The 13016-nt window shown below is 49.3% G+C and overlaps 1 protein-coding gene across 7 annotated transcripts in view; it reads right to left on the bottom strand.

Moving 5' to 3' along the window:
- Nucleotides 1-13016, bottom strand: part of MARK3 (microtubule affinity regulating kinase 3) — an 88380-nt gene that overhangs the window by 64644 nt on the left and 10720 nt on the right. For all 7 annotated transcript variants that reach the window (XM_044272209.1, XM_044272210.1, XM_044272207.1 and 4 more), the window contains exon 3: nucleotides 8332-8385. In XM_044272209.1, the coding sequence (XP_044128144.1) occupies nucleotides 8332-8385 (54 nt within the window). The remainder of the gene's footprint in view (nucleotides 1-8331; nucleotides 8386-13016) is intronic.

Below are 13016 nucleotides of genomic sequence, written 5' to 3'. Positions count from 1 at the left end.
CTTTATGTTCTCCGCTTCCGCATCTCCTGCCGTGCCAAGATTAAATATTATCTGAGCCCTAATGAAGCAGCATCCTGAAAGGGGTATTCCAAGTTTACGCTCACCTTGTAAACTTCCCAGCCACTGCTGTTCCAATATGACCCAGGTCGCCGTTGCACTCTACTTCTTAATCCTCTCAACATGGCAGGAAACTGTTGTGAATGCCCCTCAACCAATTCTGGCTGCTCTGCGATCTTCCGGACGGTTGGAGTCACATGGCCGCTGCAGCCAATGAATGGCCTCAGCGATGACGTCTCCCCAAGTGGAACACGTCACCCAGGAGTCACCACTCAGGCAAGTCCATGGCTGGAGCGGTGAATCTGACTTCTTCTGTTCAGGAGTTTACAGGCCGGGGACTGGAACACTGCTGAACAGAAGCCAAGGGCCGGAAGGGGGTGCAAGAGAGCATGACTTTATTTTTATATTTTTTCAAAAGGCACAGTACGCTGCTCATGACCATTAAAGCCCCAAAGGCTGGACAAACCCTTTAAAGGGGTTGTCCGGGTTCAGAGCTGAACCCGGACATACCCTTATTTTCACCCCGGCAGCCCTCCTGAGCCTGGCATCGGAGCATCTCATGCTCCGATGCGCTCCCGTGCCCTGCGCTAGATCGCGCAGGGCACAGGCTCTTGTGTTTACAATAACACACTGCCGGGCGGTAACTTCCGCCCAGCAGTGTGTTCGGTGACGTCACCGGCTCTGAGGGGCGGGCTTTAGCTCTGCCCTAGCCGTTTTACTGGCTAGGGCAGAGCCAAATCCCGCCCATCAGTGCCGGTGACGTCACCGGGGTTCCTGTCAGCCCCATAGAGAGCCCCGGCACGTCACCGGAACTCAGAAAAATGCCTTTGCCCTGCGCGATTTAGCGCAGGGCAAAGGAGAGCATCGGAGCATGAACTGCTCCGATGCTCATGTCAGGGGGGCTGCCGGGGTGAAAATGGAGGGATGTCCAGGTTCAGCTCTGAACCTGGACAACCCCTTTAAGGGCTCTTTCACACCTGCGTTCTTTTCTTCCGGCATAGAGTTCCGTCGTCGGGGCTCTATGCCGGAAGAATCCTGATCAGTTTTATCCTAATGCATTCTGAATGGAATGAAATCCGTTCAGGATGCATCAGGATGTCTTCAGTTCCGTAACGGAAAGTTTTTTGGCCGGAGAAAATACTGCAGCATGCTGCGCTTTTTGCTCCGGCCAAAAATCCTGAAGACTTGCCGCAAGGCCGGATCCGGAATTAATGCCCATTGAAAGGCATTTATCCGGATCCAGCCTTAAGCTAAACGTCGTTTCGGCGCATTGCCGGATCCGACGTTTAGCTTTTTCTGTATGGTTACCATGGCTGCCGGGACGCTAAAGTCCTGGCAGCCATGGTAAAGTGTAGTGGGGAGCAGCATACTTACCGTCCGTGCGGCTCCCGGGGCGCTCCAGTGTGACGTCAGGGCGCCCCACGCGCATGGATGACGTGATCACATGGCACGTCATCCATGCGCATGGGGCGCTCTGACGTCATTCTTGAGAGCCCCGGGAGCCGCGCAGACTGTAAGTATACCGCTCCCCACTACTACTATGGCAACCAGGACTTTAATAGCGTCCTGGCTGCCATAGTAACACTGAAAGCATTTTGAAGACGGATCCGTCTTCAAATGCTTTCAGTACACTTGCGTTTTTCCGGATCCGGCGTGTACCTCCGGCAAGTGGAGTACACGCCGGATCCGGACAACACAAGTGTGAAAGAGGCCTAAAAGGGGTTCTCGGAGGCTTTGACTAAACATGTGAAGGAAGATCGTTTCACCACTACTTACCATTTCATTGCGCCGCCGATTCTGCAATCTGGACTGTGGCCACGTAACCGCCTGACTTCTGCTGACATGTTGACCACTTCTGCTCCTGTCTCCCCCTGTATAACGTACAGGCAACTGAACAGAAAGCCACAGGAGCAGATCCAGTCAAGACTTCAGCAGGAGAGTCCGCCGCCAGAGTCAGGCGGTCACGTCACCACAGCCCAAACTGCCGAATCGGCAATGGAATGGAAAGTAGTGGTGAAACAATTTTCCTTCACAGATTGTCTGCAAGCTAGAATTTAGTCAAAGCCTCAGAGAACCCCATAAATTGCTATGGGACTGCACTCGGGTACTTTCAGATCTGCTCTTCAGGGGTCCCGTTCTGGAGAAAGGAGCAGATCGCCATTTGACATTCATGGCATATCCTAGCAACATGCCATCAATGTCTCAGATGGGAACACCCCTTTAAAGAGGTTCTCCGGGCTTTTACTATTGATGACCTATCATCAGGACAGGTCATCAAAATCAGATTGGTGGGGGTCTGACCCCCGACACACTGCCAATCAGCTGTATGAATCGTTTTTTTAACACAATAAAAGCACACAGAGCTATTGGGACTGGGTATTACGAATGTGCTAGTGGCGATCTAGCAACCCATGTCCTTAGCTCTATACCCAAAATCCTGGTGACAGGTTCCCTTTAACGGAAAAAATAATTATAAAAAAAAAAAAAAAAAAAAAAGAACACAAACCGGGAATACACAGTTTATAGAAAGGTAGAAGAAAAAAGAAAAAAAACTCGTCTGGAACTACAAAATATGGGAGACCACATGGCGATTCTGGTAGAGGGGTTTTTCTGGACTTTCCGGCAGTATAAATAATGGAGAAGGTCGGTGCACGCCTCCGTCTGGCCTGAACTGGCTACTAATAGAGCAATGCCTTTTTAAGAGGTAGAAAGGATGTACATCACCAGCAGGAAAAGGGTTAAACTTCCGTAATATTAACAAGTGAGGAAAAAGCTCAGACTCAGCAGTCTGGATGGAAGAGAAATGTCTCGGGGTCGGTGGCACTATAGGCATGAACAGTACTTTTGTCTGAGAATGGCATTCCTGCACCCCTCCCCCGTCCCATTCTTACAGATTTCTCTGGTTGATGTGACAGGCTCGGGGAGGAAACCGCCGCTTGTGGGAACCATTCTTCTGACCTTCGGTTATAGGGGGTGGGAAAGACAGCTGACCTCTCACCGCACATGTGACTACCGTAATGTGTGCCGCCGCATGTCTAGGCAACCGCTGCAAGAGTCAAAAAATGCTTTTCTTGTAGGAGGTGAGGTTTACAGGGCCGAAACATGGCCGTAAACAAGTCCCTGCATATTCCGTTACTCTGCGGACCCCGAAAACATGGAGAAACGCTTGGAATGAAGCGCCACAGGCATGGTGCTGTACTAGAGGAAGAATAACTGAGCCGAGCTGCAAAATCAATAGTTTGTGACAGACATTGCCTGGTAAAGCATAGACGTCTGCTCAGTAGGTCATGGGTCGCTTTAAATCAGGGCACTAGAGGGTCCAGCAGATGTGAACCGGAGGGACAGGCTGTAACCATTTAAAGTCCACTGTAACGTTAATTGTGGGAGGTGTGTAAAGACACAGGACCTAGCGAGACTGGGGCCATCTGCCTTTAACCCCTTAGTGCTATTTGACACGTATACTCGTCATGGAGCACTGCTACTTGGCACTCCATGACGAGTATACACGTCATGGCATTAAACTGTCACCATGTCTGCAGACATGGTGACAGAGCTGAGACCCCAGCTTTTATTCATTGTGCCCCCCTAATTTCAGGTGCTTGAAACGGCCGACATCAGTGCTGGCACCAATGTCAGCCGTTTAACCCCTTCCATGCGACGGCCCACAGGGACTGCTGTATGGAAAGGGTTAACAGGGAGGGAGCTCCCTCACTCTGCCATCGGACCGCTGCTGTGCTGTTGCAGCGACCCGATGCTTGACGAGTTCACAGAGGGAGGGAGCTCCCGCCCCCATCGGGCCGCTGCTCTGTTGTGGTAGCGTCCTGATGGTTACCATGGCAACCGGATGCCTTCACGGGTTTCCGGCTTGCCATGGTATTGCCAAGCCTGATCAGGCTGTGTAAAGTTACAATACACTGCAGTATATAGTGTACTGTAGTGTATTATAGAGGCATCAGACCCACTGGATCTTCAAGAACCAAGTGGGTCTAAGTAAAAAAAAAAAAAAAAAAAAGCCTTTGGAGACACTAAAACCTAAGTAGACATATTAGGTATTTCCGTGTCCGTAACAACCAGCTCTATAAAAATATCACATGACCTAACCCCTCAGGTCACTTTACATCACAAAAAGCGTAATACCAAACGATCAAAAAAAGTCATATGCACCCTAAAATAGTACCAATCAAACCGTCCTCGTATACCGAAATAAATGAGCCCAAAAAATATAAAAAAATAATATGCCTTGTAGAATATGGAGACACAAAATTACTACTTTTTTTTTAAATGCTTTATTATGTAAAACTGAAACAAACAACCAAAAAAAGTCATATTTGGCATTGTCACGTCCGTAACAACCGGCTCTATAAAAATACCACATGATCTAACCTGTCAGATGAACATTGTAAATAACAAAAAATAAAAACGCTGCCAAAACCTATTTTTTTGTTACCTTGCCTCACAAAGTGTAATAAAGAGCAACCAAAAATCATATGTACCCTAAAATAGTACCAACAAAACTGCCACCTTATCCCGTAGTTTCCAAAATGGTCTTTTTTTTTTAAGTTTCTACTCTAGGGGTGCATCAGGGGGTCTTCAAATGTGACATGGCAACTTAAAATTATCCCAGTGAAATCTGCCCTCCAAAAACCATAAGGCTTTCCTTCTGCGCCCTTCTGCATTCAGACGGCCGTATGCTGTCCGGAAAAATGCAGATTCGTTTTTTTGCGGATTAGATGCTGTCCCATTCACTTCTATGGGGCTTTTTCTTCCATTGCACGGCTCAGCAAAACAAATGAAAACATATCCTATACTTGTCAGTGAAAATCAGGACATGGCCCTATTGAAGTTTATGGGTCAGCAAAAAAAAAAAAACGGAATGCAATCTTTTTTTGCAGACATGCTGAACTGTCCGCAAAAAAACGGATCCGCATTTTTGCGGACAGCATACGGCCATCTGAATGAGCCCTTTGTCAATGAGTGTCAAAAGATCTGTAATTACCTTATAATAACAGCTTTCATTAATGTCCTCTGTCCCTTTCCACTGCTCCCTTAAAAGACCGCTGCTATGGCTCATCTGTCTCTGGCTAAGAAGAGAGGAAGACAGAGGGGCGGTCCTTCACACTGCATGCCTGCATTAGGCTTCAGAGTGAGGAGGCGTGTCTCTCTGTAATCCAATCTGATTGGCTGGCAGGAAGCTGCTGGCTACAGCAAGTTTGTATGTGACCTGAGGGAAAGCAGTTTTGGCCTCAGAGAACTGGCAGAGGAGCCATCTTGAGAAGATCCTAATAATGTAGGATTCAAAACAGCTGTAACTAAGGGTAAAACTCAAGGAAAACAGTGGTAAGTGAAGAAACTAAAGCTGATAATGCTGCTGTAGCAGTAACATATGCCAATTTTATCCTTTAATTCAGGCATCCTCAAACTGCGGCCCTGCAGCTGCTGTAAAACTACAACTACCCTGCTGTAGGCTGATACCTGTAGGCTGTTCGGGCATGCTGGGAGTTGTAGTTTTGCAACAGCTGGAGGTCCACAATTTGAGGACGCCTGCTTTAATTCCTGTGGAACACCTAAAGGGTTTCAATACCTTGACGGGTGTAGTTTCTAAAATGGGGCCATTTATGGGTGGTTTCTATTATGCAAGCCCCACAAAGTGACTTCAGACCTGAACTGGTCCTTAAAAATTGGGTTTTGGAAATTTTCGGAAAAATGTAAAGATTTGCTTCTAAACTTCTAAGCCTTCTAACGTCTCAAAAAAATAAACATGAAGTAGACATATGGGGAACATAAAATAACTATTTAGGAGGTATCACTATCTGTTTTCAAAGCAGAGAAATTGAACTTTCAAAAAATGAAAATTTTTCAAATTTTTGGGTAACATTTTTTATTTTTATTTTTAATTAAAATTGAAATATTTTGACTCAAATTTACCAGTGTCATGAAGTACAATATGTGACAAGAAAATCTCATAATGGCCTGGATAAGTAAAAGCATTTTTAAGTTATCACCACAAAGTGACACTGGTCAGATTTGCAAAAAAATGCCCTGGTCCTTAAGGTGAAAAATGTCATGAAAGGGTTAAAGGTATTGTCTATGATTAGAACATGGCTTCTTTCTATCATAAATGGTGCCACACATGTGCATGGGTTGTGCCTGGTATTGCAGCTCAGCTCTATTGAAGTCTGAGATACAATATACACATGCAACTTGGAGGACTGTTGTTGGAAGAAAGCAGCCATGTTCCTTTCTGGACAACCCCCCACCAGCTGTAAAAGCAGATATCTACACTTACCTGCTCCCCACCACTCCATCCCAGCTCCCGTCACCTGACTGAATCTCCACCTGTTAACTTCCGCCCTAACGGGACCACGTGTGCCGCTGCAACCAATAACTGGCCTCAGCAGTGACACGTGACCCAGCAGTGATGTGCCTCTTGGTGACGTATCACTGCTCAGGTCAGTCATTGCGCCTGTGACCCCATACATGGCAAAGAAAAGGAAGTCCAGTGAAAACACCCCAAAAGAATAGAAAACCTGGACATCCCTTTAAGACCTCCAGGCTTTAAAGGGGGTTATCCGGGAAACCATAATGATGACCTATCCACCGGATGGGTGCATCAGATGCGCTATAGTACGAGTCACCTAGGGATTGCATCAGGTATGAGCGAGACGTGCTGACCAGGAGGAGTACAGCAGGAACACCACATGGGCCAATCAGCAAAGATCCACAGACTCCATCCCATTGTCAAGTCATATGGCAATTAGCAGGCACAATCAGCACCCACTAATTAATTTAAAGGGCGGATGAAATATGTTGAGAACTAGTTTTGTTTTTTAGCCAAACGTCACTGAGATATAAAAAATAATAATAATCCAAAAAATAATGTAGGTGACACCAGCAAATTTCTAGTTGCGGTGGCTATATGGTTCCTGGCATTTGTCCAGTTCCGACGTACGAAATGTTTAGCACAAGCCAATTTCGAAACCATTCAGGCCACTATATGTACCCAGAGATGTATGTGGTGTAAGCCTGTCAATTTCATTGACTCTAAAGTCATTATGGCATTAAAGGGGTTGTATTGATGACCTCGTCTCAGAATAGGTGATCAATATCTGATCTGCGGCGGTCTGAAACTCTTCTCCCCCCCCCCCAATCAGCTGTTTCTCCACTTCTTCCTGTTAATTAGACTGCTAGTCGCTGAGGAACTGGAGTGTAATTTTAGGTACTCGAATGGGGCCAGTACTTGTAATGACACTGCGCCACCGCTACAGGGGAGACAACGTGTTGTTTAAAGACCGGGAAGTGGCGCTCGCATGGATTGCTGCCTCCTCTTTAAACAGCTGATCAGTGGGGGTGCCAGGTGTAAAAACCCCAGCCGATCATATATTGATAGCCCCTCCTGACGATAGGTCATCAATATATACTGCCTGCATAACCCCTTTAAGTTTCATTAAATGCTGCAGATTTTCCATCTGGACAATACCTGTGGCATGGAAAATAGGATTCGTGCACTGATGGAAAAAACTAATCTGCAGTACGGATTTTGCATCCTCGCTATTTTCACTTCTTTCCATGTAGTGGGGAGAAATTGATGGTAAAGCCGCAGCAAAATCTGCATGTGTTATATGTGGGTCGTGTACGGAAACCCACCTTGTGGTACGTCCAAGCATGAAGCCAAGCAGACGAACTATTGTAGATGTCGGGGCCATCAAACTCTTTAACAACAGATTTTTAGGGAAAGTAGTATCAGACATGTCACCGAAGAAAAGCTTACTCTTCTCTCCCTATAAGAGATATACATGAAGGCTCGGCCCAGCATGCATGTCCACGTGGGGAGTCAGGAGAATTAACTGCTGGGTAGCCACGCTATTCAGCAGACTTATTGGCTGTCTATGGCCACCATTTTGGAGAGGACTTGTTGGTGCTGACTACAGGCCAAACACTGCTGCATAACACCATTATAAAAGGACGAATCTTGCAAAGTGACATCTTTGATGCCTTCTGGGTAAATTTTGTCCCCCTGGGTGACAAACAGTACGGTCATAATGCATTCTGCCATAACAGGAACCTGCCAACATCTCCATACCCGCATCTGCCCCCTCAAGCATTTACACTGTGGATTTCTCTTGGCGTATGACAAGTGTTCGGTGTCCTTCACCGGGCGGCAGGAAGTCGCTGTGCAAAAGTCACCTTGTTCTGGATTACTAGACAATGCAGCTAAAGAACACATGTGCCAACTTGTAAGCCGATACTCGGATATGCAACGAGCCCGGACCTTACCTTTTGCAGACTAGTTGGATTTAGCTGAGTTTTGTCGATGATTTTTATTGCGACCTAAAAGAGAGAGAGAGAAAGGGGGGGGGGGGGGGGGGGGATTAATAAAAAAAAATTTACCAAATTGCATGACAAAACAGATGGCAAATCTGTGCGGGCAATGCTGGAGATGGGGATGGCACTCCTGTGCAATGGAACACCTGAACACTGGCACATTTCATGGGAATGTAACCCGACTCCAGATCAATTAGCAGGGCGCGCAATGTCACTTCCCAGAACACACTGTTACTTGGATGCTATTCAAAGCAGAAAATATAGAAGCTGAACTCTAGCAGGGGTGCCTCACAGCCGACTAGAAACACATGAGAGCACAGCGAGGGGGGGGCTGTCCGAATGTCAGGTAATTCGCCAAGTCTATTGGGGACCCTGTGATTTGAGGTCCCCATAGCAATAGCATGCAAACAAGGCAGAATGATGAGGAAAGGTATTTAAGCAAAGCAAAAATAGATTAAAAAAAAAAAAAAAAAGATATAATGAGAGAAAACTAATATTGTCCAGCATTTATTTTTTTCAGTCTGCGGATGCGCAGACCGGAAGGACGGATCTGGCACTAATACATTCCTATGTAAACTTCTGGCAAGTGTTCCGGATTTTTGGGCCGGAGATAAAACCGTAGCATGCTGCGGTATCATCTCAGTCCTGATCAGTTAAAAAGACTGAACTGACGACATTCGTAACGGATTGCTCTCCGTTCAGAATGCATGGGGATAAAACTGATCAGTTCTTTTCCGGTAAAGAGCCCCTAGGACGGAACTCAGCGCCGGAAAAGAAAAAGGCTAGTGTAAAAGTACCCTAACAAAAAAAAATACACAAAAGCATGCATTTAAGGCTACTTTCACACCAGCGTTAGGTGCGGATCCGTCTGGTAACGGATACAATAATGCAAACGATTGTATCCGTTCAGAACAGATCCGTTTGCATTACCAAAGAATGCATTATTCTTTGTTCACGATAATGCAAACTGATCCGTCCTGACTTACATTGAAAGTCAATGGGGGACGGATCCGTTTTCAATTGCACCATATTGTGTCAGTGAAAACTGACCTATCCCCATTGACTTACATTGTAAGTCAGGACGGATCCGTTTGGCTCCGCATAGTCAGGCGGACATCAAAACGCTGCCAGCAGTGTTTTGGTGTCCGCCTCCAGAGCGGAATGGAGGCTAAACTGAGGCAAACTGATGCATTCTGAACGGATCCTTATCTATTCAGAATGCATTGGGACTAAACTGATCCGTTTTGGGCCGCTTGTGAGAGCCCTGAAACGGATCTCACAGGCGGACCCAGTAACGCCAGTGTGAAAGTAGCCTAAACAAACTGTTAGTAAAATAATCTGATCAAAGCAGTTCCTCATGTGTAGCTGCAGTCATATAAAATACAGCTATAATAAATCTCGCCTGCCCACGGACCACTATTGATTTGTACCCTGCTCCTCCATTACTCTATTCTGGGACAAGGGGACAGATACTTAGGCTAAAAGCCTAGCTCTCTATGAATAATCAAGTAGCCAAGAAAACAGTCACCGAAGACTCGGAGACCATCCAACGCTGGCATCTTCTGGGCATTCCCACATGCTAAATCTGTCGCTCTGTTCCCAAATGCCTCATGAGGAAGCACTATGGGCAGCTTCTGTACCTATCCAATGTGCCGGATGGCAGTATCTAAATTTGGGCTCTAAGGAACCATCATGCTGAATATATTGACCTCTAGGTTCAATGGACAGCGCTGTCACACCTCCTTAGCAGTGGGTGGCCACACGGGAACACCCACTGCTGCGCCCAGCCGATTACCCACTGTACCTAGAGAAAGTGACATTTGCAACCAAACAGGAATTATTCCATCCAGGCTTGGCACAACACAAATCCATGGTTTTGCAAACTGACAGACTTGGTGCAAGAAGGGGACATCTCCTTCTCCCTGGCTGTGACGCGCTCCACTGTGATTGGCCAGCTCACAGCCAGGGAAAGGAGATGCACCTTGAGAAACATGGCGGTCTCCTCCTCCCTGTACCGATGGTATGGATTAGCATACATGGCAGAAAACCAGAAATGGGGGGGGGGGGGGGGGGCACAGCAGGGGAAAGGAGAGGCCCATCAGAAAGAAAAAAAAAAGGGATATCACATCTCCTCAATAGGCTCTACAGTGCCAGGTACTTATATTGTAATGTCAAGACCAGTGAAAGGTCCTCTCTAAAGGGCATCTGTCAGCAGTTTTGTACCTATGACACTGTCTGACCTGTTACATGTGCGCTTGGCAGGTGAAGGCATCTTCGTGTTGGTCCCATGTTCATATGTGCCCGCATTGCTGAGAAAAATGAAGTTATAATGTATCACTTTGACAGGGCCAGACAGTGAAGACGACATAACGCTTGGACCTGTCAAAGTGGAGTGGACGTAGAAGTTGCAGGCTCCGTTCTCTGTGACGCCCCCGTTGCTCCTAGAGGCTCATTTGCATTTAATAAAACATCATGTTTCTCAGCAATGCGGGCACATATGAACATGGGACCAACACAGATGCCTTCAGCTGCCGAGCGCACATGTAACAGGTCAGCCAGTGTCATAGGTACAAAACTGCTGATGTCCTTTAATATATTAATATGTGTAGCAGAGGCTCAGTTGTCACATGGCGTTCAGGGACAAGTTACCACTGAGGACAGCAAATGGATGCAGTGGTGCAAGTGATGTCAGATGGGATGTTTCCAATCCAGAGGGGGCCGGAAGCGTGTGGATGGAATCCTCGGGGGCTGGAACTGAGCACCAGCAAATTAGTAATTTAGGTAGAGCAGATTTGCAGCTATAATTATAGTACAATTGTGGATGGGATCAGACTAGGGACATTTATCTAGTGGGTAAAAATATTTAAAAAAACTTAAAGGGAACCTATCACCTGGATTTTGGGTATAGAGCTGAAGACATGGGCTGCTAGATCACCGCCCACTGTGAAGGAGCCCAGCACCGCCCACTGTGAAGGAGCCCAGCACCGCCCACTGTGAAGGAGCCCAGCACCGCCCACTGTGAAGGAGCCCAGCACCGCCCACTGTGAAGGAGCCCAGCACCGCCCACTGTGAAGGAGCCCAGCACCGCCCACTGTGAAGGAGCCCAGCACCGCCCACTGTGAAGGAGCCCAGCACCGCCCACTGTGAAGGAGCCCAGCACCGCCCACTGTGAAGGAGCCCAGCAGCGCCCACTGTGAAGGAGCCCAGCAGCGCCCACTGTGAAGGAGCCCAGCAGCGCCCACTGTGAAGGAGCCCAGCAGCGCCCACTGTGAAGGAGCCCAGCAGCGCCCACTGTGAAGGAGCCCAGCAGCGCCCACTGTGAAGGAGCCCAGCAGCGCCCACTGTGAAGGAGCCCAGCAGCGCCCACTGTGAAGGAGCCCAGCAGCGCCCACTGTGAAGGAGCCCAGCAGCGCCCACTGTGAAGGAGCCCAGCAGCGCCCACTGTGAAGGAGCCCAGCAGCGCCCACTGTGAAGGAGCCCAGCAGCGCCCACTGTGAAGGAGCCCAGCAGCGCCCACTGTGAAGGAGCCCAGCAGCGCCCACTGTGAAGGAGCCCAGCAGCGCCCACTGTGAAGGAGCCCAGCAGCGCCCACTGTGAAGGAGCCCAGCAGCGCCCACTGTGAAGGAGCCCAGCAGCGCCCACTGTGAAGGAGCCCAGCAGCGCCCACTGTGAAGGAGCCCAGCAGCGCCCACTGTGAAGGAGCCCAGCAGCGCCCACTGTGAAGGAGCCCAGCAGCGCCCACTGTGAAGGAGCCCAGCAGCGCCCACTGTGAAGGAGCCCAGCAGCGCCCACTGTGAAGGAGCCCAGCAGCGCCCACTGTGAAGGAGCCCAGCAGCGCCCACTGTGAAGGAGCCCAGCAGCGCCCACTGTGAAGGAGCCCAGCAGCGCCCACTGTGAAGGAGCCCAGCAGCGCCCACTGTGAAGGAGCCCAGCAGCGCCCACTGTGAAGGAGCCCAGCAGCGCCCACTGTGAAGGAGCCCAGCAGCGCCCACTGTGAAGGAGCCCAGCAGCGCCCACTGTGAAGGAGCCCAGCAGCGCCCACTGTGAAGGAGCCCAGCAGCGCCCACTGTGAAGGAGCCCAGCAGCGCCCACTGTGAAGGAGCCCAGCACCGCCCACTGTGAAGGAGCCCAGCACCGCCCACTGTGAAGGAGCCCAGCACCGCCCACTGTGAAGGAGCCCAGCACCGCCCACTGTGAAGGAGCCCAGCACCGCCCACTGTGAAGGAGCCCAGCACCGCCCACTGTGAAGGAGCCCAGCACCGCCCACTGTGAAGGAGCCCAGCACCGCCCACTGTGAAGGAGCCCAGCACCGCCCACTGTGAAGGAGCCCAGCACCGCCCACTGTGAAGGAGCCCAGCACCGCCCACTGTGAAGGAGCCCAGCACCGCCCACTGTGAAGGAGCCCAGCACCGCCCACTGTGAAGGAGCCCAGCACCGCCCACCATCCTCCGAATCTTCTCCTTGCTCCCAAAGGTCGAGCGCTGTAATCACGCGATGAGCGAGCTAGCGCATGCGCAGTTCGTTCCCTGAGGCTGATACCAGGACAGGGAAGGAACACTATGCCGACACTGCGCATGTGCTAGCTGGCGCATCGCGAGATTGCGGCGCTCTAGCTTTGTGACGTCGGGGAGCAAGGA

Source organism: Bufo gargarizans, chromosome 11, assembly GCF_014858855.1.
Source record: "Bufo gargarizans isolate SCDJY-AF-19 chromosome 11, ASM1485885v1, whole genome shotgun sequence".
Taxonomy (NCBI): domain Eukaryota; kingdom Metazoa; phylum Chordata; class Amphibia; order Anura; family Bufonidae; genus Bufo; species Bufo gargarizans.
Note: the sequence above shows the minus strand (reverse complement) of the source record. Positions and strands in the feature narration are given on the sequence as shown.